Below are 27846 nucleotides of genomic sequence, written 5' to 3' on the forward strand. Positions count from 1 at the left end.
GAGGTGGCCAGGCTGAGGAGTATCTGACTCCATGAGCAGTTCCTGGATAGCATTCATGTGGAGACAGCTGAGGTAACTGTCCCAGTACACAGGACAGCTGATAAACCACTGGTGGAGGAGGAGATAGATCAGGGTGGACACTGGCAGCTTGTTACTTCTGGCAGCCAGCAGTGTTCCACCCCTGCTCAGAACCCTCCCACTGTGGTACTGGGAAACAGTTATGCTGTACTTGATACAGGAGACAAAGAATCAGCCCATACAGCAGAGGAGAAGCCTCGTACTCCACAAGGCTGGGAAGTCTGCTGCCACCACTGCAAGGAGGAAACGTAGAGTAGTGGTGGTCGGGGACTCTCTTCTGATGGGGACGGATGCGCCCATCTGTCGCCCTGACATTTCATCTCGGGAGGTATGCTGCCTGCCTGGGGCTCGTATCCGAGACGTTACGGGGGCGTTGTCGAGGGTTATCGGGCCTTCTGACTACTATCCCATGCTTCTCATCCATGTGGGCACTAATGATACTGTGAGGTATGATGCTGAGCAGGTCAAGAGTGACTTCAGGGCTCTGGGGGCATGGGTGAAGGAGTTTGGGGTGCAGGTGGTATTCTCCTCAATCCTGCCTGTCAGTGGTAGGGGCCCAGGCAGAGACAGGTGCATCCTAGAGGTGAATGCTTGGCTTCAAAGATGGTGTCGCCAGGAAGACTTTGGCTTCATTGACCACGGGATGCTATTCCAGGAAGGACAGCTGGGCAGAGATGATGTTCACCTTTCGAGGAGGGGAAAGACCGTATTTGGACACAGACTGGCTAACCTAGTGAGGAGGGCTTTAAACTAGGTTCGACAGGGACAGGGGAGCAAAGCCCACAGGTAAGTGGAGAACATGGAAACCTGGGTGATGGGTCAGAAATGGGAGGCAGCCTGGGCAACAATGTCAGAGTAAAAAGAGGGTCAGGGCAAAACAGGGAGGCAAGATCAAATCAATATCTTAGATGCCTGTATACAAATGCAGGAAGTCTGGGTAATAAGCAGGAAGAACTGGAAGTGCTAATAAATAAATATGACTATGACATCGTTGGCATCACAGAAACTTGGTGGGATAATACACATGATTGGAATGTTGGTATTGAAGGGTGCAGCCTGCTTAGGAAGGACAGACAGGGAAAAAAGGGGGGAGGTGTTGCCTTATATATTAAAAATGTACACACTTGGACTGAGGTGGAGATGGACGTAGGAGATGGACGTGTTGAGAGTCTCTGGGTTAGACTAAGAGGGGTAAAAAACAAGGGTGATGTCCTGATAGGTGTCTACTACAGGCCGCCTAGCCAGGTGGAAGAGGTGGATGAGGCTTTTTTTAAACAACTAGCAAAGTCAAGCAGGGCTCCAGATTTGGTGGTGATGGGGGACTTCAGCTATCCAGATATATGTTGGGAAACTAATACAGCGGGGCACAGACTATCCAGCAAGTTCTTGGATTGTATTGGAGACAATTTTTTATGCCAAAAGGTTGAAAAACCTACCGGGGGGAAGCTGTTTTAGATTTGATTTTAACAAATAGGGAGGAATTGGTAGAGAACTTGAAGGTGGAAGGCAGCTTGGGTGCAAGTGATCATGAAATCATAGAGTTCACAATCCTAAGGAAGGGTAGAACAGAAAACAGCAAAATAGAGATAATGGATTTCAGGAGGGCAGATTTTGGTAAACTCAGAGAGCTGGTAGGTAAGGTCCCATGGGAAGAAAAACTGAGGGGAAAAACGGCTGAGGAGAGTTGGCAGTTTTTCAAAGGGACATTATTAAGGGCCCAAAAGCAAGCTATCCCGCTGTGTAGGAAAGATAGAAAATATGGAAAAAGACCGCCTTGGCTTAACCAGGAGATCTTGCATGATCTCAAAAAAAAAAAATGAATTGTATAAAAAATGGAAACAAGGAAAAATTACAAAGGATGAATACAGGCAAACAACACAAGAATTCAGGAGAAAGATTAGAAAGGCTAAGGCAAAAACTAGCTACAGTCATAAAGGGAAACAAGAAGGCTTTTTACAAATATATTAGAAACAAGAGGAAGACCACGGACAGGGTAGGGCCGTTGCTCGGTGAGGAGGGAGAAACAGTAATTGGGAACTTGGAAATGGCAGAGATGCTTAATGACTTCTTTGTTTTGGTCTTCACTGAGAAGTCTGATGAAGGAATGTCCAACATAGTGAATGCTAGTGGGAAAGGGGTAGGGGTAGGGTTAGAAATTGAAATAAAAAAAGAACAAGTTAAAAATCACTTAGGAAAATTAGATGTCTGCAAGTCACTAGGGCCTGATGAAATGCACCCTAGCATACTCAAGGAGCTGATAGAGGAGGTATCTGAGCCTTTATCTACCATCTTTGGAAAATCATGGGAGACCAGAGAGATCCCAGAAGACTGGAAAAGGGCAAATATAGTGCCCATCTATAAAAAGGGGAATAAGAATAACCCAGGAAACTACAGGCCAGTCAGCTTAACTTCAGTGCCAGGAAAGATAATGGAACAGGTAATTAAAGAAATCATCTGCAAGCACTTGGAAGGTGGTAAGGTAATAGGAAACAGCCAGCATGGGTTTGTAAAGAATAAATCTTGTCAAACTAATCTGATAGCTTTCTTTGATAGGATAACGAGACTTGTGGATAGGGGAGAAGCGGTAGATGTGGTCTACCTAGACTTTAGTAGAGCATTTGATACGGTCTCTCATGATATTCTTATCAAAAAACTAGGCAAATACAATTTAGATGAGGCTACTATAAGGTGGGTGCATAACTGGCTGGATAACCGTACCCAGAGAGTAGTCCTTAATGGTTCTCAATCCTGCTGAAAAAATATAAAAAGTGGGGTTCCGCAGGGGTCTGTGTTAGGACCGGTTCTGTTCAATGGCTTCATCAATGATTTAGATATTGGCATAGAAAGTACGCTTATCAAGTTTGCAGATGATACCAAGTTGGGAGGGGTTGCAACTGCTTTGGAGGATAGGGTCATAATTCAAAATGATCTGGATAAATTGGAGAAATGGTCTGAGGTAAACAGGATGAAGTTTAATAAGGACAAATGCAAAGTGCTCCACTTGGGAAGGAACAATCAGTTTCACACATACAGAATGGGGAGAGACTGTCTAGGAACGACTACAGCAGAAAGGGATCTAGGGATTATAGTGGACCACAAGCTAAATATGAGTCAACAGTGTGATGCTGTTGCAAAAAAAGCAAACATGATTCTAGGATGCATTAACAGGTGTGTTGTGAACAAGACACGAGAAGTCATTCTTTCGCTCTACTCTGTGCTGGTTAGGCCTCAGCTGGAGTATTGTGTCCAGTTCTGGGCACTGCAGTTCAAAAAAGATGTGGAGAAACTAGAGAGGGTCCAGAAAAGAGCAACAAGAATGATTAAAGGTCTAGAGAATGTGACCTATTAAAAAAGGTTGAAAGAACGGGGCTTTTTTAGTTTGGAAAAGAGAAGATTGAGGGGAGACATGATAGCGGTTTTCAGGTGTCTAAAAGGGAGTCATAAGGAGGAAGGAGAAAACCTGTTCTTCTTGGCCTCTGAGGATAGAACAAGAGGCAACGGGCTTAAACTGCAGCAAGGGAGGTTTAGGTTGGACATTAGGAAAAAGTTCCTAACTGTCAGGGCGGTCAAACAGTGGAATAAATTGCCAAGGGAGGTTGTGGAATCTCCATTGCTGGAGATATTTAAGAACAGGTTAGATAGATGTCTATCAGGGATGGTTTAGATAGTACTTGGTCCTGTCATTGGGGCAGGAGGGAGTTGAGATGTTCTGATGATTAAGCACAAGGGTAAGAGCTATCTGTGATGGGGTTCTGGGGTCCCCCAAGCTCTGCACCCTGTCCGCAGGCAGGAGAGTCTCTCACTCAGCAGGAAAACAGCAGGTTTATTAGCCGACAGGACACAGCATTGTACAGAGGAGTCAGTACAGCAGGCAGAGACAGCCAGTCCAATCCATGTTGGGGAGAGGAGGTCCTGAGGGGCCCCCAGAGCTGGGGCCTTGCCCCCTCCTTTGTCTCTCTCTCTCTCCCAGCCCAGACTAACTGCTTCCAACTCCCAGTTCCAATTCAAACCCCTCAGGCTCCACCTCCTCCTCTGTCTGCAGTACAAAGGTGTTACCTGGTCGTCAGGGTTACCCTCAGCAGGAGCCCCACACCCTCTGTGAGCCACACACACACACACACAGGTATCCCCCAATCCATCACACTATCCATACTAGAACAAACAGCAGGAAGAAGCAGCCTGGCCCCCAACTCACCACTGGACTAGATCTGCTCTGCTCTTGGATGGGGAATGACTGATGAAAGGCTCTGATGTCCCACTGACCTCCCTCTTGCTGGGGCTCAGATGCCTCTGAGCTCTGCCCCTCCCCTCTAGCCTTTGGGCTCCACACGCCCGGCGTTGGTGTCTCCCAAACACCATCAACTTGTGGCTCCAAAGGGAAATGCTGCTCCCAGCAGCCTGTGAAGGTCTGTGACATCCCTTCCCCCTTTTAGAACATAAGAACGGACACACTGGGGGAAACCAAAGGTCCATCGAGCCCAGTGTCCTGTCTTCTGACAGTGGCCAGTGCCAGGTGCCCCAGAGGCAGTGAACAGAACAGGGAATCATGGGCTGATCCCTCTCCTGTCATCCACTTCCAGCCTCTGCGCAAAGAAAAACTTCCTTTTGTTAGCTTTAAACCTGCTGCCCATTAATTTCATTTGGTGACCCCTAGTTCTTTCTTACCTACTATAACCAGTGCAAAAGAGCTAATAATGCTGACACTTAAATGATCACCATTATTAACCATTGGCACTCATGACTCCAAAGAATGGGGCAGGCTGCACATCTCAGAGCTATTCTTTCAGGCTGTCTGGAGATTCAGGCAGGTGTCACACTCATTTCACATTTTCAACATTTTCTCTACAACTCTAAAGGATGCAGAAAGAGTTGACCAAAAGTTGGAATTTCCACCTTGTGGGAAATTCCAATAGCCCAACATTTACGTCTGACCCCAATCAGAATGAAAAGTTGAAATTTCAATAATGTTTGCAAAGCCCAATATTCTTAATCATTTTGTTTAGAAATGCCAAAATCATAAACTCATAGAAATGCCAAGTTGGAAGTGACCTGGAATGTTCATCTGGTCCAATGCCTATGCTGGGGCAGGACCAAATAAGTCGTGACCATTCCTGACAGCTGTTTGAGCTGTTCTTAAAAACCTCAAGTGATGGAATCCTCTCCCCTGGAAGCCCAGTTGAGAGCCTAATTACTCTGAGAGTTACAAAGTTTTTCTTAAATCCTAAAGTTCCCTTGCTGCAAAGTAAGCCCATTACTTCTTGACCTACTTTCAGTTGGACAATTGGCCATTGTCCTTATAATTGCCCTTATCATATTTGAAAACTCCTGTCAAGTCCCCACCCCACTTGGTCTTTTTTGACTCCAAATTAACATGCTCCATTTATGTTTTCATAGGTCAGGTTTTTCGAAGCAGTTGGTAATTTTTGTAATTCTCTGGAACAGTTCTCACTTATTCCCACCTTTCCTAGAATGTGGCACACAGAACTGGACACAGTGTGGCTAGTGAGGCCTCAAAAGCTCTGAGTAAAGCAGAACAAATGCCTCAGATGTCTTACACTGACACTCCTATCAATGCTCTCCAGAACAATATTAGCCTCTTTCACAGCTGCATCACATTGTTGACTCACATTCAATTTGTGATCAACTGCAGTCCCAAAATCCTGTTCAGCACTGCTACCACTAGCCAGTTATTTCCCATTTTCTCATAGAAGCATAGGGTTGGAAGAGACCTTAAGAGGTCACTGAGTCCAACCCTTATGCTGAAAGCAGGGACCAATCCCAACTAAAGCATCCCAGCCAGGACTTTGGCAAGCCAGGACATAAAAACCTTCGGGGATGGAGATTTCACCGCTTCTCTGGGTAACGCATTCCAGCACTTCACTACCCTCCTGGTGAAAACAGTTCTTCCTAATAGGCAACCTAGACCTCCCTCTCTAACTTGAGACCATTGCTCTTTGTTCTGCCATCCACCACTACTGAGAACAGCCTCTCTCCATCCTCTTCAGAACCCCCAGTTCAGGAAGTTGAAGGCTGTTATCAAATCGCCCCTCACTCTTCTCTTCTGCAAAATAAATAAGGCCAAATCCCTCAGCCTCTCCTCACAGGCCATGTGCTCCAGACCCCTAATCATTTTGGTTGCCCTCCACTGAACCCAACACTGCTCCAATGCATCGACATCCTATTTATACTGGGAGGCCCAGAACTGGATGCAATAGTCCAGATATGGCCTCCCCAGTGCCAGACAAGATGTGCATTTGGTTTGCTTCTTCCTAAGCGTAATAATTTGCACTTGTCTTTTCTGAAATTTCATCTTGTTAAATTCAGACCAATTCTCTAATTTGTCAAGATTATTCTAATTTTGGATGCTGTTCTCCTGGGTGCTTGATGTCCCTCCCAGCTTCTGGTCATTGTCAAATTTTAAAAGCATACTTTCCACTGTATTATTTAAATCATTAAAGGAAAATAACAAATAGTATCAGACACAGGACAGACCTCTGTGAGGCACCACTCCAGTGTATGGTCCCAGTTTGAACAACACACTACAGTAGTTACTCCTTGAGTACTGGCTTTCATCAAGTTCTGCACCCACCTTATACGAACTGAATCTAGGCTCTGTTCCTCTAGCGTACTTACAAGAATGGTGTGTGCCAAAAAAATTAGTAAACTCAAATGCTAAAGCTGCAATTTCCATTGGAAAATCATTGCAGCTGAAAAGTCCCAACTAGCTATTGTTGAGGCCCCTTTGTTAATATTAAAGAATCTGTACAAGTGGAGCATGTGAAAAGTTCTGGTTCCCCAACCCAGTATTCCCTGGCCTGGTACAGCTTGGCAGACAGTGGAGCAGGCTTGATGTGTTGCTGGTGCTCTTGCTGCTTTTATAGTTACCTCCATCCTCACAGTCAAAGTCAGGTCCCAAACAGCTGCATTGGGCAGCACAGTACAAGGAGGAGATGAGCAAACCTCAGTGGTGAAAGAACAGGTTAAGGACTATTTAGAAAAGCTGGACATGCACAAGACCATGGGTCTCAGTCGAATGAGAGTTGGCTGATGCGATTACAGACCCGCTGCCCATTATCTTTGAAAACTCACAGCAACCAGGTAAGGTCCTGGGTGACTGGAGAAAGACAAATGTAGTGCATGTGTTTTAAAAAGGAAAGGAGGACCCAGAGAACTACCGATCAGTCAGCCTCACCTCAGTCCCTGGAGAAATCATGGGGGAGGTCCTCATGGAATCGATTGGGAAAGAGTCGGAAGAGAAGAAGGTGATCCGGAACAATCATCATGGATTCACCACGGGCAAGTCATGCCCAACCAACCTAACTGCGCACTACAATGTGATAATTGGTTCTACGAAAGTGTTGGATGTGATATACCTTGACTTCAGCAAAGCTATTTTATACTGTCTCCTGCAGTATTCTTGCCAGCAACATAAACAAGTAAGGTCTGGATGAATGGACCATAAGGTGGATAGAAAGCTGGCTAGATTGCTGGGTGAACAAGTCCAATGTCTAGCTGGCAGCCAGTATCAAGTGCAGGGCTAAGGCATTGGTCCTGGTGCCAGTTTTGTTGAATATCTTCATTAATTATCGGGATGATGGTATGGACTGCACCTCCAGCAAATCTGTGGATGACACTAAGCTAGGGGAACAGGTAGATACTTTGCCTGGTAGGGATAGGATCCATCATGACCTAGACAAATTGGAAGAGTGGGCCAAAATAAACTGATGAGGTTCAACGAGGACAATTACACTAAGGACAGAAGAATCCCACATGCTTCTATAGGCAGGGCACCAATTGACTAAGCAGCAGTTCTGCAGAAAAGAACCTGTGGATTTCAGTAGATGAGAAGCTGGAGGTCCGTCAACAGTATGCCCTCATCACCAAGAAGGCTAATGGCATGCTGAGTGCATTAGCAGGAGCATGGCCAGCAGATTGAGGGAAGTGATTATTTCCCTTCTCTTCAGCACTGGTGAGGCCACAGCTGGATTACTGCATCCCGTTTTGGGTTCCCACTACAGAAAGGCCAAGGACAAATTGGGGAAAGTCCAGCAGAGGGCAATGAAAATGATTCAGGGGCTGGAGAACATGACCTGTGAGGAGAGGCTGAGGGATTTGGGCTTATTTAGTTTGCAAAAGAGAAGAGTGAGGGGCGATTTGATAGCAGCCTTCAGCTTCCTGAAGTGGAGCTCTGAAGAGGATGGAGAGAAACTGTTCTCAGTGGTGTCAGATGGCAGAACAAGGGGTAATGGTCTGAAGCTGAAAAGGGAGAGGTGTAGGTTAGATATTAGGAAAAACTACTTCACCAGGAGGGTGGTGAAGCACTGGAATGCATTGACTAGAGAGGTGGTGGGATCTCCATCCCTCAAGGTTTTTAAGTCCTGGCTTGACAAGGTCCTGGCTGGATGATTCAGTTGGGGTTGGTCCTCCTTTGAGCAGGGGGTTGGAAGAGAAGACTCTTGAAGTCTCTTCCAGCCCTGTGACTCAATGCAGAGGAGAGGAATGTGCTGTGCCCTGCTAAGGGCTGTTGCAGCCTTTTCTTCCCCATTACAACACGGACCCTGGGAGTAACTGTGATCCCTTATGTGCACCCCAGGGTGAACGACAACTGAGCAGCCCCTGCCTCTGGGCACAGTTTCACAGCAATGTCCAATACCTGTCCAGGCTTTGGCAATTTAGCCCTATAGCATTCACACAGTGTTGCTCAGGGATATTTTAATTCCTTGATTTCTTTGTCTCCACATTCCTCAGTCTGGTCTCAGCAGGATGTCTGACAAGACAGACAAGACTCCCCTTCTCCTCACAGTGAAAAGAGATTTTCCCCAGCCACATATCTCAGCAGTGGCCTTTGCACTCTTACTTACAGACAGGGAGTCGTGGTGAAGCTGGCACCAGGCAGCCGATTGCTCAGCCACAAAGGAACATTTTTCAAAAGTTCTAAGGAGCTGGTGAGAAGGTGCTAAGGGGAACACCCCTCTCAGCATCCCTCCGCTACCACCTGCATGTGACATCTGCCAACCCCAAGACTTTGAACCAGCTGCACAGGGCCATTTCACCCACCACAGAAATGCAGACAGCACTGGCATGAAACATGCAGCTACTTCATAGCTATTACATTCAGGAGCTGGGATGACAGGTGTAATTACCCAGTTGGAGTTTAGCTGAGCCCAGCACCTACTCCCCTCTCAACTGTGTCATGGGCAAACCATGGGTCGGAGGAGGCCCCAGCTTGGTTTCAGACGGCACCTCCAGTAGCACCCATCCGCAGTCTCAGGCTGCATGTTGGTGCAGAACTGACTCAGAAGGAAAAGCCCCAACCTCCTGACCCCTTTCGCCTCCTCCCGTAAGAACACAGATTTCCCTCAGTGGTGCCATTTTCCAGTATGGCTGAGACCTCACCCCGCTTCACTTGTGAGATCACAGCCCCAGGCTGCATGGCAGCAGGCAGTCCACCATGATGGCTTGTACCTGGACCATAGCACCTATGATCTTCCGGGCCTCCTGGTAGAGCCTCTCTCCATTCCAACGGGGGTTTAATCGCCTCAGCTGTGTGGCCAAGCGATTGTGCTCCCGCAGAAAGAGCGTGTGCAAAGCTGTTAGCTCTGGCATCTCGTTGGCTCGACTGTCACCTGTGGGAATCAAAATCCTTCGTGTCATTCTCCCAGCCTGGTTCCTCTGTAACCACTTGTCCTTCCCTTCATTCCCCTACTGCTCCCTGCTAGGAATTCATCAGCAAATCTTTCACCCAGGCCACCACTAACCACAAAAGGTAGCAAACCACAGACATTCATTCAGAATACATCATAAATCTCTAGGCCAAGTTCAGTAAGCACAGAATAGGCTGAACTCTGGAGAGCTAGTGAAACCCACTGGCTTAGCAGGAGGAAGCGGCCTAGTGCTGCTCACAGTTTTTTGCTAACTGACACCCACTGGGGCTCTCTGCTCTCTTAACCCCGTCTTCAGGAGCCACTACTGGCACAACCCACTCCAAGCCCCTGCTCCCGAAGGGTTGTAGAGCATCTGCTCGCCTTTCTTGAGCACTTGTGAGAACCGCTTTGCAGTCCTCATCCTAGTGCTAGTTTGGGCTTATCATTTGGGAGGTTCAATATCAAAGAACTAGGCAGAAAAAGAGAGAGATTACTCCTTCTCACTTCTGGAGAGTACCTCACCTCTAGAGAGGTTGCTCCTTCTCACCTCTAGAGCCTTATCTATTGCAGTCTGATCTGCTCATTGTAGATTTCTGCTCTGCCCCATTTCCCATTGATTTAATTGTCTGGACATTTTTTTTTTCAAAACTCAATAAACAAAATAGAACAGAGACTCATCACTCTGGGACTCATGATCAGAGCCTTTGAGGTGCTGCAGACACATGACTTACCTGCAATAAAACATCGGATTTGAGCTGTTTTGTTGGTGAGAAGACAGGGATCTTTTTCCATGTTACCAAATGGCAGGAGTGCCAATCCCCCATCAGTACATTGCTGGTTAACAGCCATCAAGCCCAGCTGGCTGCTCTGATTCCTTAGCCTTCTAGCCAAAGGCTCTTCGCTGCCATACACCATGCTGCCATCGAGGAAGGCTGTGAGGGCGTTGATCTGGTTTCGAATAGCTCTGCCTTGGGTGCACGCAGGGGCGGAGCGGGTGAATGGGATGCAGTCAGTTTGGTTTTTAATTCGGGGGTCATTGGGTGGAATCTGCAGCAAGAGATGAGTAGGATTAATTACCAGATGTCACTAGCTACTTACTGCTGGTGTCTCCTCAGCACAGTCTTTCCTGGCAATAGTGCCCCACACAGGTGTGCGGAAGCCAGCTGCCTTCCAAGTGCAGCATTTTCTGCATTGCCACATACTGGTACAACCACAGTTCCTGGTTAGATTGAAGCTGTGGCTGCACAGAGAAAGCTTTGCTAGCCCAGTCTCATCGTGGCAAAGGCCTGGGTGACTGTGGCAGAGAGAGAAATGGTCACAATCGTACGGACAGGTAGAAAACATCTTTCTGGTCACTGCTCCTGTGTGATCATCCAACAGCCAAAGAGGGAGTGCAGTGACGGCCTCCATCAAGGATCATTCCCACCCTCCATCAAGGGCCTGGGGCTGATCTGTCCTTTTCCTAACAGTTCCAAACGTTATAGGTGTGTCTACATTTGCATTCCTCTTTCGAAAGAGGTAAGCAAATCGAAAATGCAAATGAGGTGTAAATTTGCATATTCAACACCTCATTTGCATGTTCTAATTTCAAGAGAGCTTCTTTCGAAAGAAGAAAGCTCATGTAGATGCTGGTCTTTCGAAAGTAAACCCATCTTTGAAAGAATCCTTCTTCCCTTTATTTAATGGGAAGCAGGATTCTTTTGAAGATGGGGTTCAATTTCAAAAGAGCAGCGCTTACACTGGCTTTCTTCTTTTCAAAGAAGCTCCTTCGAAATTAGAATATGCAAATGTGGCGTTGAATATGCAAATTTATACCTCATTTGCATTTTAATTTGCATACATCTTTCAAAAGAGGAGTGCAAGAGTAGACACACCCTGGGGGCATCTACACTAGCCAGTTACTTCGAAGTAGCTGGCACAACGTCGAAATAGTACGCGTCGCATCTACACGCGCCGTGAGCTATTTCGATGTTGAAATTGATGTTAGGCAGTGAGATGTCGAAATCGCTATTCGTGTCTGAAGATGGGAATAGCGCCCTACTTCGATGTTCAACGTCAAAGTAGGGCGTGTGTAGACGATCCACGTCCCGCTATGTCGAAATAGCGGGGTCCTCCATGGCGGCCATCAGCTGAGGGGTTGAGCGACGCTCTGTCCAGCCCCTGCGGGGCTCTATGGTTGCCGCGTGCAGCAGCCCTTAGCCCAGGGCTTCTGGCTGCTGCCACTGCTGCTGCAGGTGGGGGGTCCATGCTGCGTGCAGGGGGTCTGCAACTGGTTGTCGGCTCTGTGGATCTCGTGCTGTGCAGGGCAAGTGTGTCTAGGAGGGGCCCTTTAGGGGAGTGGCTTGGAGCTTTGCTGGCCCCTTATTTAGACGGGGAGTGCTTGTGTGTGTGGATGCTCCGTATTTCCTTCCAGGGCAGCTCCTTTCAATGTTCCCCGTTGCTACTTCGATGTTGAACGTCAAAGGCACCAGCCCTGGAGGACGTGTAGATGATACATGTCGAAGTAGCCTATTTTGATGTCCTTACTTCGAAATAGGCTACTTTGATGTAGTGTGCTAGTGTAGATGTAGCCCCTATGTTAGATTTTTTGCCTGCTGCTGCATATTGAATGGATGTTCTCAGAGAACCATCCACAACAACTCCAAGATCTCTTTCTTGACTGATAACAGAAAATGTGGATCCCATCATTTTGTATGGCATTGTGTTTTTCCAGTGTGCATTATTTTGCATTTATCAACATGGAATTTCATCTGTTATTTTGTGAGACCCCTTGTCACTCTTTAGAGTCTATTTTGGACTTAACTATCTTGAGTAATCTTGTGTAGTCTGCAAATTTTGCAACCTCTCTTTTCACCCCTTTTTCCAGATCACGTATGGAATGTGTTGAACAGCACCGGTCCCCCTACAAACCCCTGGAGACCACCTCAATTCACTTCTTTCCATTCTGAAAATGGGCCATTTATTCCTTCTTCTTCTTAGCCTACTGCCAGCTCATACATCTAGGACCAAAGCGTGTACTGCATAATTACTGAGTTCTGGAAATAAATGACTGTGGAAAGTTATGAGGGCTCATCATGGAAACCAGCAGCACATGAGCTCCGGGTCCAATGTTGTGGCTGTGAAGGCTAATGTGACATATCTGAACAAGACATGATCATTTGGAGAGGTGATGTTACGGATTCGCACAGCATTACTGAACACAGCCTCCAGTGCTGGCACCCTCGCCTGACAATAAGAAATCGACAGATTGGACTGATGTGGCTTCTAGGAAGCCTGCCTCACAGAAAGGCTACCTCTATGCATGCCTCCTCCCGTCGGAGGTGCCATGGTAATGAGGCAATTCGAAGCAGGCTAATGAGGTGCTAATGTGCATATTCAGGCCCTCATTAGCATAATGGCAGCCACATGAATTTCGAAGTGCAGAGTTCAAATTGCAGCTTGACAGTGTAGATGGGGGGCACCTTCAAAATAAGTGCCCCACTTCGACATTCCCTTATTCTGAGCTAGTTTTATGGGAATAAAGGAATGTCAATCTGCAATTCAAAGTTTGCACTTTGAAATTTGTGCAGCTGCCATTATGCTAATGAGGCACTGAATATGCACAGTAGCTCTTCATTAGCCTGCTTCAAATTGCCTCATTACCATGGCATCTCTGATGGGAGGTGGCATGTGCAGACATTAGACAGGAGAAGTGAAGGTTAAGAGGTGACCTGCTCAGAGTCTATAAGAAGCCACATGAGAAGATTTCTGAGAGCAGGGGCCCTTTAATCTAGCAGACGAAGCAGAATGAGATCCAGTAGCTGGAAGGTGAAGTTCTCTCACCTGTGTTACATGAGAGGTCAGACTAGAGGATCATAATGATCCCGTATGGCCTTAAAACCTCAAGATCAAAAGCCCCATCCTCCTCTTGGTCATACCCCAACATGGCCTTTGGGAGGAAGACTCAAGTGGAGATAACTGCCCATGGAAAAAGACCAGAAGAGGCTCTGACAAACCCAGTCCCTGGGGATAATCGATCAAGGGGAAGGTAAGTTGCCCCCTCACTCTTCAGTTTCCTCCAGGAGAAACTCTGACGGTACCTTGATGGGGAAGCAAGGCTCCTCTTTGGCACAGCTGGTCAGACAGTCCACTCCGCTCCTGAAGGTCACCATTGCTGGAGTCTCAGGGCCAAAGTCCATGTCATGATCAATAAACTGCCCCCACTGCATGAACATGAGTGACCTCTGCTGATCTAAGACCAACTGCTCAGTGGGAAAGCGAACAATTTTGTTTGATACTGCTCGGACCTGGAGGGATTAAAGCAGAATGTGTGATTGATGTGATGGGCCAGGAGCAGTTGCGCTGTATACAAGACTGGAGAGCAGAGGCTCTCGTCTCAGTGCCACTACTAGAAATCTAAGTGAGACAGCAGCTGCTCTAAGTTCCTTTTTAAAAATACAAACGTTAAAATGGTGAATTCTTTGCTTACTTTTCATGCAGGCACCATTCTGCACCACCTTAGCAGAGGGCTCTAACTTTTCATTTGCTATCTCTATTCAAGTGCATTCAGCTCTGAAATTACATTCCAATACCCCACATACAGTCTTCTTTCACTCCTGCAGCTCAAAGAGTTTCCCTAGGGTTTAATTTCTTATGAAAAAGGTGCCAGGCTTCAAGCAATTGTTTTACTTTCATATCTGAAATGGCAAGCCCAGAACTTCCTGAAGGGGGAGTCTCTAAAGAGGATGGAGAGGGGCTGTTCTCACTAGTGACGGATGGCAGAACAAGGAGCGAGAGGTGTAGATTGGGTATTAGGAAAAACTATTTTCCCGGGAGGGAGGTGAAGCACTGGAATGTGTTACCTAGAGATGTGGTGGATTCTCCATCCCTAGAGGTTTTTAAGTGCCAGCTTGACATAGTCCTGGCTGGGATGATTTAATTGGGGTTGATCCTGCTTGAAGCAGGGGGCTGGACTCGATGACCTCCTGAGATCCCTTCCAGCCATAGGAGTCTATGATTCTAAAACATGAAACTGGCAGTAAAATCAATAGAGTTTTTAAAATAGTAAATCTGAGGTCTTTTTCTTTGCCATCCAGCATTTGGGCTCTTAGGGTTCAGGTTTCTTAGTTCTTCCTGCCATCACACAAGCTAGAAAGCCTTTTTTTAAAAGATGAAAGTAGAGATGCTCATGTAATTACATGGCTTCCAGAGCTGGGAATACAGGGAAAAGGACCAGGATGATGACTCACCTGGTAAAATTGCGTGAGCTGGCAATAATGAGTTAAGTGAATCTAGGGCAAGCAACGGAGGCATCACTGAGTGCTGGCAGTTACTTCTCCAGCTAGAAGTACAGACCTACTGACCTACTGTGTCTTTCAGTTTTCACTTTAGTTGTTATGTGCCCTGGCTAGAGGTGACACAGGGGCTACTGATAATGGAGAACATGTGTCATGGGGCCTCTGAGCTACACGGCCTCTAGGAAATGTGGTAGAACCCTGGTCACCCACTCTGGGTCCTATACTCCCGGGTGGCCTTTTAGCATTCCTGAGAGGCTCACAGTAACCCTCACACTGACTCTTGTCTTTGAGAGGTGAAGGACTCTGCTTACCAGCCACTCTTATCACAAGCAAGACTCTTGCCTGAGACAAAACCCCTCCAGCACTTCTTCCTCCCTTCCTTAGTCCTGCCAGCTCATTTTAGACAGCTCCCTTAGGGCATGGGAAGGGCGAGCCCAGGCCCACGCTTACCCACTACTCTGGGCTCTGGCCCAGGCACCCAGAATAGAGGCAGCTGATGGAGCTTCTCCTTTGCCCCAGGTGCCATAGCCTTTCCCCTGGTTCACTTTCCCACCTGCTCCCTCCATCACCTTCACTCAGGTACTCAGCTGGGCTTTCCCCTTTCTCAAAACCTCTGGGCTCTCAGCACTTCCTCCACTCCTGGTCCCCTCCTCTTCTCCTTCCCTACTTCCATTACATGGGGGAACCCTTTTAAGATGAGTTTCCTGGCCTTAACTGGCTGCAGGTGTCTAATTAGCCTGCTGCTGCAAACCAGCTCTTAATGAGTCTCATGGGCCTTACATGCGGGAAACAGGAACCCATTCACCCAGCTTCCTGTGTATCGGCCAACATTAGGCTCCTGTAACCCACCACCTTGGATCTGCCACACAAAACTTTGAGTTCCCTTCCCATTAATTGAAATAAAGTGTTCTAAATTATTTGAAAAATCCTTACCAATGGATAAGAAAATCCAGAGTGAAGGAATCCGTCTGTCCAGCCATGAGGGAGTGAGACACCATCCTCATACTCTGCAGGCAGCCATCGGACGTAGGGTCTGTTTGCAGACCCTAACGAAGGGTTTCCCCTGAGAGATGGAATGAAAGAATCTGTATTTACTCTCTTGCAAATTATACCATCATCGTCATCATCATCATTATAGAATCTAGGAGCCCTGGTCCTGGGCCAGAACGTTGTGCTAGGCCTTGTACAGACAGAACAAAAAAGTCCCTGCCCTACAAAGATAAGAACCTACCTAAGAATGGCCATGCTGGGTAAGAAGAAAGATCCACCTAGCCCAGCGTCCTGTCTGCCAACAGAGGCCAATTCCAGATGCTCCAGAGGGAGCAAACGGAGCAGGCAACCATCAAGTGATCCCTCTCCCGTCACCCATTTCCAGTCTACGCAAACAGAGGTGAGGGACACTCTTCCTACCCATCCTGGCTAACAGGCATTGCGGATTTATCTAGTTGGTTTTTGAACCCTGATAAAGTCTTGGCTTTGCACAACATCCTCTGGAAAGGAGTTCCACAGGCCAATCATGTGCTGTGTGAAGAAAAACTTATTTCTGTTAGCTTTGAACCTCCAACCTATTAATTTCATTTGGTGACCCCAAGTTCTTATGTTATGGGAACAAGTAAATAACTTTTCTTTAGAACCCAAGATTAAGACAAGAGGCAGCCAGTGGACACCAACGGGCACAAGGAAACAGTGCTGATCAGCATGAGAAGCAGTGGCCTCTGCATGCTGGCTGCCTAATCACCACTGACATTTTTGTAGGAACCATTGCCGAGGGGAATATTTTGGAAACATTGAAAGGAGGAAATTAAAGGGTGTTGTCAATACTTTTGGGGTGCTCCTGCCTTGGGTGAGGGCTAGCGTGGGACACAGCACAACGAGGCTTGTTTGAGAAGATAGTGAGCGGCCAACAAAGGGCACGGTTGATGGCCGATGTTGTGTAAACCATTGGGAACAACCATTGCACGTTTCAGTAACATCCTGACACACAGCATGCACGAGGACAGACTAGAACAAGAGTTGAAATCTAACTTCTGCTTCAGCCTGGGTGTGACTTTCACCCTGGAGGTTTCCTAGAATCCAGCTTGATTGTCAGGACTGAGCCAGCCAGCCAGGAACAAGTGAGGAGGAAATACATGCTACTGAGCCAGCAGTCTAAAATGAGCTGAATTAAGAAGAATATGCAGACTCCAAATGCATGATGAGGCTCACCACTCCTGGTCAAGATCTCCACCTGTTTACCCTGTGGGATTTCAAACTAACAGGCCTGACTAGTGATTTAGGAACAGAAGAGCGCACAGATGGCTCTACTGGATCAGAGCAAAGATCCATCCAGTCCAGTATTCCTCTTCAGACAGCAGCTAGTTCAAGGAGCTTCAGAGGGAATGAACAGAACAGCAAAGCATCCATCCTCTGTCACCCATACTCAGCTTCTGGCAAACAGGCTAAGAACACCACCCCTACCCATCCTGTCCTCCATGACCTTATCTAGTTCTTTTTATAGCTTGGCTATCACAAAGTCCTCTGGCAAATGGTTCCATGTGGCAGCAGGGTGAGGAAAGACTTCCTTTTGTTTGTTTTAAACCTGCTGCCTATTAATCTCTAGATCTTGTATTGTGAGAAGGAGTAAATAACACTTCATTATCTACTTTCTCCACACCCTCAGCCATGATTTTATAGACCTCTGTCATATCCCCCCTTATTTATCTCTTTTACATGCTGAAAAGTCTCAGTCTTGTAAATCTCTTCACATATGGAATCTGTTCCATGGCTCTAATAATTGTATTGCCCTTTTCTGAACCTTCTCCAATGCTAATATACCTTTTTCTGAGATGTGGGGACCAGATCTGTATGCACAACAAGATTCGAGTGCACTGTAGATTTGTATGAAGGGAAGATGATGCTTCCAGTCTTACTTTCTATCCATTTCTTAAAGCTTTCCAATGTTCTGTTAACATTTTTGCTGTTGCTGCACAGCGAGTGGATGTTTTCAGAGGACTATCACAATGGCCTTAAGGTCTCCTTCTTGAGTAGTAACAGCCAGTTTAGATGTCATTGTTTTATATGTGTAGATGGGGTTAAATAGGAGCATCTAGATTGGAAAATATTACTGTATAGGGAGGACCTGCCATCCTCTCCTTGAGGGCTAACATCACCTGTTGTTGCATTCACCCGTAATCATTCGGTAAGGGTATTTGTCGTCACATCGTATATTCGTATTTTGTTGGGCACATCCAGTAGCCTGGGAAATCAGTTCCAGCTGAGCCGGGGTCAGCACGTCTGCAAGGCAAAGGAAAGGAAGTACAGAGGATTGGTGTGCTGGGTACTGGTGCCCCACAAATGAGGTGAAGCAAAGAGTGTTTGGAGGCCTGTCAAATCACTTCCTCCACTCACTGCTGCCCTCCCCGGGAAATGCACAAAGGGGCCGGGATGCAGCCTCCTCTGCTTATGGATGGTCTGTCTGGACTCACAGTAAAACAGAGCATGAAGGAGCTGGCCATGTTCCCACACACAGCCCTTTGGGCTTTCAAGCCTAACCTCTCTAGAATGGGAGGAGATGCCAGTGAAGGGGAGGAAGGTGAGAGTCCCCTTCCCATCACATCTCACAGCTGGGCAGTGCTTACCCTTCATCCAGATTCCACAGGAAAGTGTAGGGAGCTCATCTTGCCCTTCCATACCGAGGAGCCGAAGCAGCTGAGTCCTCAGCCAAACTCTTGAATGACAACCCCTCCCACGGCTTCTAGTCTCACCAGGAGTATTCATCAGGCTGCCATGTTCCATGGCCTGCCACTGCCTGCCATAGGGCATTGCATGTACTGTGAAGCTCCCTCATGAGGCGTACCTAATGAAGAGCCCAACCCTTCAGGACTGAAGACAGCTGAGGCCCAAGTCACGGGGCAGGGAAGGGGCTTGAGGAGAGGAAGCAGAACTGGCTTCTGCCTTGTACCTGTGACATTAAACTTCCTCTTCATAGCTGGCAGCAGCTTCTCCTTCAGCAGGTTCAGAGTGGTCTCCATGTAATCAGCAGCTCGGACTGCAGCCCTGGTTCCTGCCACTGGCTGCTTGATATATCCCAGGATATCTGCAGGGGTGAAGGCTTCGTTCCTGAGTTTCTCCTTAAAACTGAAAGAAAAGAGGTCCTATTGTAGCTCTGCAGCAGTGTGGCAGGGTCAGGCTGGAGGGCTCACTTGGAAGGGGAGAGAGACAACACCCAACAAGCTAATCAGCAGACGGCTACTTCAGGGCAGCGAGGAGCAGCAGAGCTGTGGAAGCAGCCAAGGAGGGGCTGCTAGGAATCAGTCAGGGCCAGCTGAGCTGGGGAAGAGGACGTTGGAGCGAGTTGAGGAGACAACAACAGATAAGGTGAGTGAGAGAGTTGGAGAGGTGAGGAGAAGAGTTCCAGCATTGCCAGGGACACCAGGGAAGGTGTAGAGTTCCCACAGGGAGTGTTTGGATGCCCCTCCCTGCAGGTGACCACCAGGGTCAGCTGGAGGCTGAGGCCGATGATTTACCCAAGCTAGGCAGACCAGGGAGCCCTCACCCCTGCCCTCTTCAGCCAAGGGACAGAACTGCAGCTAGGGCGCATGGGGCCCAAACCTCAGTACTCAGCTTACCTGAGGGACTGTGAGCAGAACAGGGGGCTTGGGCCAAGGGCCTGACCCTGCCACAAGCAGAAACAACCCAACAAGTTGCATGGGGACCCTGTCGCCTTCCGCCCCTGGCAGCTTATTCCAGTCAGTCTCTGTTATCCTGTGTGTGGCGTAGGGCTAAGAAACACATGCAAAAAGGCCAGAGCACAGCAGCAGGATGTAACGTGGCCTGCGTCATACAGCTGGGTTCTCCGGAATCTCAGCTGTCATTTACAAAACCCATTAAGCACCTATCAGTCAGGGCTGCCGGGCAGCACCTTCCCAAGGCAACTCAAGTGCAGCCAGGTCCCTGATGCCTGCCTAAGCGTGCACTGAACCTGTGACCATGGTTCCAAGAGGCCATCGCCTCTGTTCCTCTCTCTTGAGAGATCCAACGCCAGCGATAACTGGTGAATTTTCTATTTCTTCCTCAGGCTTACACTATGCCCGTCCTGTCTGAGTTCAGAACAGCTTTCTGGAGAACTTAGCAGGAAACTGGAGAATTACGAGTTACCATTGACGAAAAATTGGATCTTTTAAGAAATTTACCATCTAAGACCATTACGTCTTTGTCCCAAAACAGCTTAATAATGGAACAACACAGAATTCCCAAATAGCCACATAGTTTGTATCTTGTCCATAGTGTATACGTGAAGAAGTGTGACTAATTAAACTAAACAATTCGTGATTGGTGAATGCAATCGTTCTGGGTACTGATGGTCCAGATAAGGCCAGTGCAATGTCTCAGGTAAGTCTAAAAGCTGCCAGTGTGACATCAGAACTCCTCAGCCTTCTTGTGTAGCTCATTTGTGTGCAACAAATCTATTGGTTGTAATGAGACAGAGGTGTGAAGATTGACTATGTCTCCAGAGTTCTCAGTGGTAGACGACAGGAGGTCTACCACTCCTCTTAAAGGTTCTGTAGCCCCACACCAGCTTAGCCATCAGCGTTTGAAAGTCCCTTGACTACACTGCACACCGAGGTAGTATTGCCAGGAGACCTGAGGCAGGAGCACAGGGGGGCCCTTAAAGTGTAGAGCTGTTGGGACCCAGGAACAGCAGCATGTCTCTTCAATGGCTTAATCGTAACCCAGAGTCCATAACAATTTTGTCAGAGCACTGGTAGTAGGGTAACCAGATGAAAAAGAGGACACCCCTGAGAGGGCGTGTATCTGTATCAGTACCTACCAGCTCATGTAGTATTAATGTGATCTAGTACATTAACACACCGTGAGTTGGTACATACTGATACACATACACCCCCTCTTAGGAGTGTCCTGCTTTTTGAACGTTCAGCTGTGGTAACTCTATCTGGTTGCCATGAGGCTCACAGGCAGGACTTGCATACACAACAGGCCCATGGGGATGGATGGTCTCTACCTCTCCATCTCTTTTACTTGTCATTTTCCAGTAGCGGCCTGTTAAATGCCATGCCACTTCTTCTGTAGCCCTGCTAGAGAACATCGACAAGCACAGGTTAGGGCTCAGGCATTGCCCTACCCGCAGTCTGGAATCAAAGAGAACCTTGGACAGGCAATGGATATTGGATTGCAGCATATTACACATGGAGAATTCCCCTGGCCAAATTTTAATATCTGTGCTGCAAATAGTGACACTGAAGTCAGTGGCGCTCCCTACGCATGGAGCAGAATGCTATTCGCCATTTATAAGGGTATGAGAGGCTGACCCACTGTAAAAAGGCAACTCACCGGTCCCGGGTATACTTGTATGCTGCATCCACAAGTCGCTTGGCTTCATCAACACTGCTCAGAATGGATGGAGCTGACAGCATCCCTGAGACGTCTAGTCCAAGGAGAAGAAGGGGCGGGTCATAAGGACAACTCCTTTCTACAAGTTCACTGCGCAGATCAGGATTTACTTTATCTATTGGTACAAGCCTCTGCCAATCACATATTGAATCTGTCCTGAGGCTCAGGAGTCATCTAGTCCAACCTACTGCTCAAAACAGGACCGTCTTCAACTAGGTCATCTCAGCCAGGGCTTTGTCAAGCCTGGAGTAAAAACCATGAAGGATGGAGATTCCACTACCTTCCCCGGCAACCCACCCTAACAGGAGCCATTTACAATTCATTTTCACTTATAAACTAATTAGTAGCTTTGTATGTAAAGTCTCAGAAAGGGGGCCGGCAGAGAGTCTTTCTTGTATCCAACACATGCCAAAAGTAGCTTCCTGCTAAAGGCAGGACCAGCCCATTTGCACCTCTGCTGAGATTGGGCCCTTGTAAGTACCTTGCCTGCCACAAGGGAGTGCTGAGGGATACAGAGAACGTGTCTGCATCACAAATCTGTAGTTAAGGTTGAGCTTTTCACTGAAAGCAGGGATTCAGCCTCTGTTAGGTATGCAGAATGCAGCACGTCCTCCCTAAAATCACAGCCTTTACTCTCTGAGTCCTGAACAAATACTAGAGAGGTTGAACCTCACTAGTCCAGCACGCTCGGGACCTGACTGGTGCTGGATGAGAGAATTTGCTAACAACAGGAGGGCAAGATTGTCTAGCAGCATTACCAACACTCCCACTGCCTGCTGGGCTCTTTGAAGACCTTGAGGGGTAAATTACAGCTAAATAACAGCACAGAACACTGAGCGTCAGGACTGGTGGCTGGAAACAAACTTTATGGAACCACAGGAAACTCAGCCACATCCATGATAAGTGGCTGTCTGGCTGACTAAAATCATGCTGGATTACGGCTGTTGCTGAACACGAGAGTTCTGGACTAGAGAGGTTCACCCTGCATAACTAAAACCATTCACATCTCCTTCTGAGATGGGCCTGAACAGCAGCAGGCCAGTAACTGCCAGAAACTTGCCATCCTCTGGAAAGGCCAGTGCAGCAGAGGGAAAGGCCCTCTCAATCTAAGAGGCTCGGAAACAACAACTGATCCGTTCTAGACAGGCTGTCTGGTTATTTCCTGAGCAAGCTGTTCATTTCTTTAGTGGTTCGGTGGCTCTCTAGGGAAGGTTTCTGCGCTGGTTGTACATTTAATTCCTGATGCTATACTAACTTTGCACTTTTTCCTTCCTTTTAATATTTTTTAAAATGTTTTAAATTTGTAATTTCATTTAAGAAATTTAAGAAAAAGTCTCTTTCAAACTGATTAAAGAGAGCAGAAGGGGCAGGAGAAGGGAACCATACCATCCAAGGACGGTCCAGAGGCCTGGCACAGGCTCAGGGTTAGCAGGAATCCAAAGAAGGTGATTTCTGGCTTCATCCCTGGAGAGAAACACAGATACATCTGGGTCATTAGCAATCAAGGGTGTAGAGGGTTCACAGACTTCACCCACCCATCATAAGAGATCAACGGCCCCTTTCCTCAGGAAGGCTTAACTCCAGGCTAACCCTTTGGATAGAGCTGGACTCAGCTCCCAAGTGAGGGTTATCATCAACTTAGAGGAGAGTGATTGCAGTGGTAGACTGCAGCCTAACCCTCTACTCATGCATCCCAGTGCCAGTCAAGAGAGTGACGCCGGCATAAAACCACAGGGAAAGGAGCTTGAAGCATAGGGACCGAGTGCCTTCACTTCCACTCAGGTGCGTAGTCCACCTGCTATTACCTGGAAACAACAGCAGAAAATCTCATTGCTTCACACTCTTTTAATGAGGTAGGGCATTTGCACTGTGTTCAGTGGTGTGTTGCACAGCAGCGTCCTTCCATGAGGTGCTGCAAGGGCCGTGGTCCCTCCCCTGTGCCCCATACCCTGAGGCACTGTGAAGGCCCTTGCTGTAGAGCAGGGCCAAGAGAGACACAGGTAAGTCTGGTGGGATGGGGAGAGCATGGTGGCCCCAGCCATGCATAGGGCACAGGGTGTCTGGGGAAGGCTCTGGGAGCAGCCTCCCTCTGCACAGCCAGAAGTAATGGAATTGCTCGGGCCTCTTTCTTTGCTGAGGTGTCCCCGAGAACACAGGGTCCCTGTGGATACTGTACTAAGAGGCAGCAGCAGCTGGCCAAGCCCCACTCCTTGGGCACCAGCCCCCCAGGAGCCAGCGGAATTGACTCCTCTTGCCCAGGACATGGGGCTGGAAGTTGACCCAAAGGCCTGCCAGTACCAGCAGGCATGAGCTGTCTAAGCCTAAGACCCTTAAAAGAGCTCAAGGGTCTGATGAGGTCCACAGGTAACATCTACATCCATAATCCTTCCCAGGAACACTGTGGGTATGGGGACACCCGCCTGCTCGGACAGTCAGGAGCAGGTCAAGGGCACCACGTACGAACGGCCACAATGGGGGAAACCAAAGGTTCGCCTAGCCCAGCGTCCTGTCTTCCAACAATGGTCAATGCCTCAGAGGGAGTGAACAGAACAGGTAGTCATAGAGTGATTCCCCTCCTCTCATCCATTTCCAGCCTCTCACAAGCAAAGGCTTGGGGCACCATTCCCACCCAGCCTGGCTAACCGTCACTGATAGACCAAATCTCCATGAATTTATTGAGTTATTTTTTGAACTCAGTTAAAGTGCTGGTCTTCACAACGCCCTCTGGCAAGGAGCTCCGCAGGCCGACCATGCGCTGCATGAAGAAAAACTTCCTCTAATTACAGAGGTGTGGCTGTGTTAATTTGTAGCTTCTCAAAAAGCCAAGCAGTCCTGTAGCACCTGAAAGACTAGCAATCTTATTTATCAGGTAATTAGCCAAGAGAGGTATTGCCACAGGCTGTCTCTCCTGCCCCAAGCTGTACGCTGACTTTACACTGCTTTGCCTTGCAGAGCTGGTGTATGGGGCTCTGTGCGAAGGCCAGGGTCAGTGATGCAATGTACACAGCTGTGGCTGAAACCTGCGTGTGACACAGGGTTACCAGCTTTCATATTTCCTGCCTTGCCTAGTCCCCAGCTCCTGAGTCTGAGTATCTGAGAATCTCAGCAGTCGTACGAGTAGGGCCCTACCAAACTCACAGCCTTGAAAAATGCATCCCAGACTAGAAAGTCTGATCTCCCTCGGTGAAATTTGGTCTGCGGTGAGTGTCACCCTGCACCACAGATTTCATGGGGGAGGGCCAGTGGTTCTTAAATTTGGGAGTCCTGTCCCAAAAGGGAATTGCAGGGAGTGTTATAAGGTCATTTTAAGGGGCTCACAATATGGCCAGCCTTCCGTCTGCACAGCCATGAGAGCTGGGCAGAGGGGCTGGAGTAATTTGTATGGTGGAGATGCTGAGAGCCATGGAACCAAACTGAAAACCCTTTTTATAATGGAAACTATGTCAAGCCAGGGGGTGACACAGCACCTCCTGCACCCATAGACCCAGCATCTGTGGAGCTGGGCAGTGAAGAGCAGCGGCTGCTAGCCAGGCAACCAGCTCTGAAGGCAGCATCCCACCAGCAGCAGTGCAGCATAGAAGGAGGTAACACCATCTCACGCAAATCTTTTCCCTTCAAATCTGGGTAGTCAGAGAATGGCAGCTGCTGACCAATGGCCCAGCTCTGCAAGCAGCAGCTCCCAAGTACAGGTGGCCATCCCATGCCAGCCTTGCTTCGACACTGCTGCTGCCATTGGCGCTGCCTTGAGAGCTGGGCTCCTGGAGAGCCGACACCGCTCTCCAGCTTCTCATCTCTCAACACAGTGCTACCACCCACAACCTAGCCCCTTAAATAACCTTGTGATACCCCTCAAACCCTTTTCGGGTCAGGACCCCTACAATTACAGCCCTGTGAAATTTCAAATTCAAATAGCTAAAATCATGATTTTTTGATTTTCAAGCTCCTGTGACTATGAAATTGATAAAAATTGGCCATGAATTTGGTAGGGCCCTGCATACGAGAGAGAAAGGGTGTAAATCTCTACTTTAGTTGTTGCAGAGGAAAGCCTGAAAACATGACTGGAGTTCAGCCGTAAGCTCTGGAACCAGAAGCCAAAAGCAAAGAATCCAAGGCATAGTATTATTTTAAGCTAACCTCGTGATTCCTGAAGCCTGGTGCATGAATCCTGAATGTTCTGTATTGGCAGAAGTGGTGAGCTGAAGCTGATCAGGAATTTTTTGACAAAACTATTTTTTCACCCAGAAATACTGATTTGTTAAAGCTGTTTGCAAAGCAGCTTTTTCACACCTCCCTCAAAATAAAATAAAATAAAATAAAAAGTCTTCAAGTTGTCCGTTTTTTGAGTCAAAATGACTTTTTATTTTAAAATTTACACTAAAAAAGATTTTTTTAAAAACAGGAATGAGTCCAAATCAAGAAAAATGTTTCAAAATTGTACAAATAAAATGTCTCTGACATGACCCCAATTTTTTTCTAATTTTGGGTTTTTCAAAACATTTGGGCTTCTGATTTTTGTCACTGATCAGGCCAGGAAAAATTATCCCAAATGCTGAAAATGTCCTTTCCCACCCAGCCCTTGCCATGGGGTTTAACCCTTCCCAACAGCTGCTCCAGACTGGGACAGGGGACAATTCTAGCATCCCAGGAGGTCAGGCTTGGGCTGGGGGACAGGGCTTGGCCACATGGAGGAAAGAAATTCAGCTCTCTGGCTGCTTCTCTTTGCCCCAGCACCAGCAATGAACTAGCAGATCCCTGGTATGGTGCCTGGCTCAGCAACCACTCTCCTGCCCAGGCAGACAAGCATTAGTACCAGACAGAGCCTTCCAGGCACACAGCAGAGCTGGTGCCCAGCAGACCTCCAGCAGAGGCAGACACAAAGTCAATGCAAAGCAGCAGCAGCGGCTTCCCACAAGCAGCCCCCTGCATGTGCACACTCTGAAGAAGCAGGCGATTTTCACAGCAGCTCTGGTCAAGTACAAACAATCAAGAAGCCTGAAGCATCTCACCTGCCATCTTCTGTTCCTCTTCCTGTGGCCATCTGGACACCTGCAGTTTTATCTCCAAGCAGGAGCAGCTTCAGCTGGGTGGAGCCAGGCCAGGCAGCGGGGAACACCCTGCGGGCATGAATTGGGCAGGGCTGAGGAAAGGTTTCGCCCACTTCTCATCAGCTACCAACTCCCCCTCCTGCCAGCACGAAGGCTAAGGGGCCCCTGTCTGGTTGCTGGGTGTCACCAGAGAAGGCAAAAAAGCCTCTGTTTGTCCAGGCGGGGAATGGGCAACAGGGGATGGATTGCTTGATGGTCTGCTCTGGTCACCCCCTCTGGGGCACCTGGCACTGGCCACTGTTGGAAGACCCTGCCAGATGGGCCTTGTGTCTGAGCCAATCCGGCTATTCTTAGGCTCTTAGCCAGAGCAGTCCAGTGCAATGGCCAAGCAAGTTGGGTGCACTGCGTGAAGAGGCTTCCCCACCCTGGGGTGCTGCGGCTGGCACACTCCTTTGGCCAAATTCAGATCCTGTTACTGGGCACAAGAGCCCGACCACCCTCTGTGACATACCAGGGAGCAATCCAAACCAATGAGCAGCTCTATCACCCCGGCCCCGGAGCCTGGGGTGCCCTTGACGTGGCCTTGCTGCAGTAGCCCCCAACCAGGACTTGCTCACAAGCAGCCTCCAGCACGTAAGTCACTCCCTGCAGCATCTGTGTGTGGCAGCCAGCCAGCCCTCCTGCCTTAGCAGCCTTGGTTATGCCACAGGGCCAGCCCAATATGTCTCCAGAAATGTACATCCGGTACTGGCACAAATATGGTTATTCCTTTAATTAGGGACATCCTTTCAGATGTTGGCAGGTGGGGGCAACTTTAACCAGGAGTAGAGGGGCTACTTAGGCAGGTGAAAACTTTAGGATAATTTAGCATTTAGCTGCCAGGAGCACTGTATTTCATTCCTATATAAAAAAATTAAATAAATATTAGCTACCTTCTGCTCTAATGCTAATACAGTCTGACATCTTCTGGAAAGTCACTGAAGGGACACTGGTTAGATTTAAAATTTTAATGTATCTTTTTATTTTGTTATTAGCTCTACAGAGAGCGAGAGAGAGAGACCCCCAGGAGGACTCCTGCATTCTGTCTCAGCTCTGGGAGGGCAGTGAAGGTCTAGTGGATTATGGGGCTGGGAGGGAAGTTGCATCTGGGTTCTATATAAGAAAGTCCAAATGGCCAGACTGGATAACTCCATCTATCCCAGTGTCCTGTCCCCCAAAAGTGGCAAATACCAAGTGTCCCAGAGGGAAGGTGATTAAGCACTGGAATAAACTGCCCGGGGAGGCTGTGGAATCTCTGTCACTGGAGATATTTAAGAGCAGGTTAAACAGACATTGAGTGAGGATTGTCTGGGTAGCATGTGGTCCGGCCAGGAGTGCGGGGGATTGGAATTGATGACCCCTCTACATTTCTTC

The 27846-nt window shown here is 48.0% G+C and overlaps 1 protein-coding gene across 1 annotated transcript in view; it reads right to left on the reverse strand.

The window, feature by feature from the left end:
• Positions 1-26470, reverse strand: part of LOC142023322 (myeloperoxidase-like) — a 39005-nt gene extending 12535 nt beyond the window's left edge. Inside the window, exons 1-9 of the mRNA XM_075014136.1 lie at positions 26395-26470; positions 22775-22852; positions 21329-21422; positions 18939-19114; positions 18148-18271; positions 15932-16061; positions 13802-14008; positions 10454-10769; positions 9544-9704 (exon numbers count right to left, since the gene is read on the reverse strand). Coding sequence (XP_074870237.1) covers positions 9544-9704; positions 10454-10769; positions 13802-14008; positions 15932-16061; positions 18148-18271; positions 18939-19114; positions 21329-21422; positions 22775-22852; positions 26395-26401 — 1293 coding nt within the window. The 5' untranslated portion in view covers positions 26402-26470. The remainder of the gene's footprint in view (positions 1-9543; positions 9705-10453; positions 10770-13801; positions 14009-15931; positions 16062-18147; positions 18272-18938; positions 19115-21328; positions 21423-22774; positions 22853-26394) is intronic.
• Between the last annotated feature and the right edge of the window lie 1376 nt (positions 26471-27846).

Source organism: Carettochelys insculpta, chromosome 19 (genome assembly GCF_033958435.1).
Source record: "Carettochelys insculpta isolate YL-2023 chromosome 19, ASM3395843v1, whole genome shotgun sequence".
Taxonomy (NCBI): Eukaryota; Metazoa; Chordata; order Testudines; family Carettochelyidae; genus Carettochelys; species Carettochelys insculpta.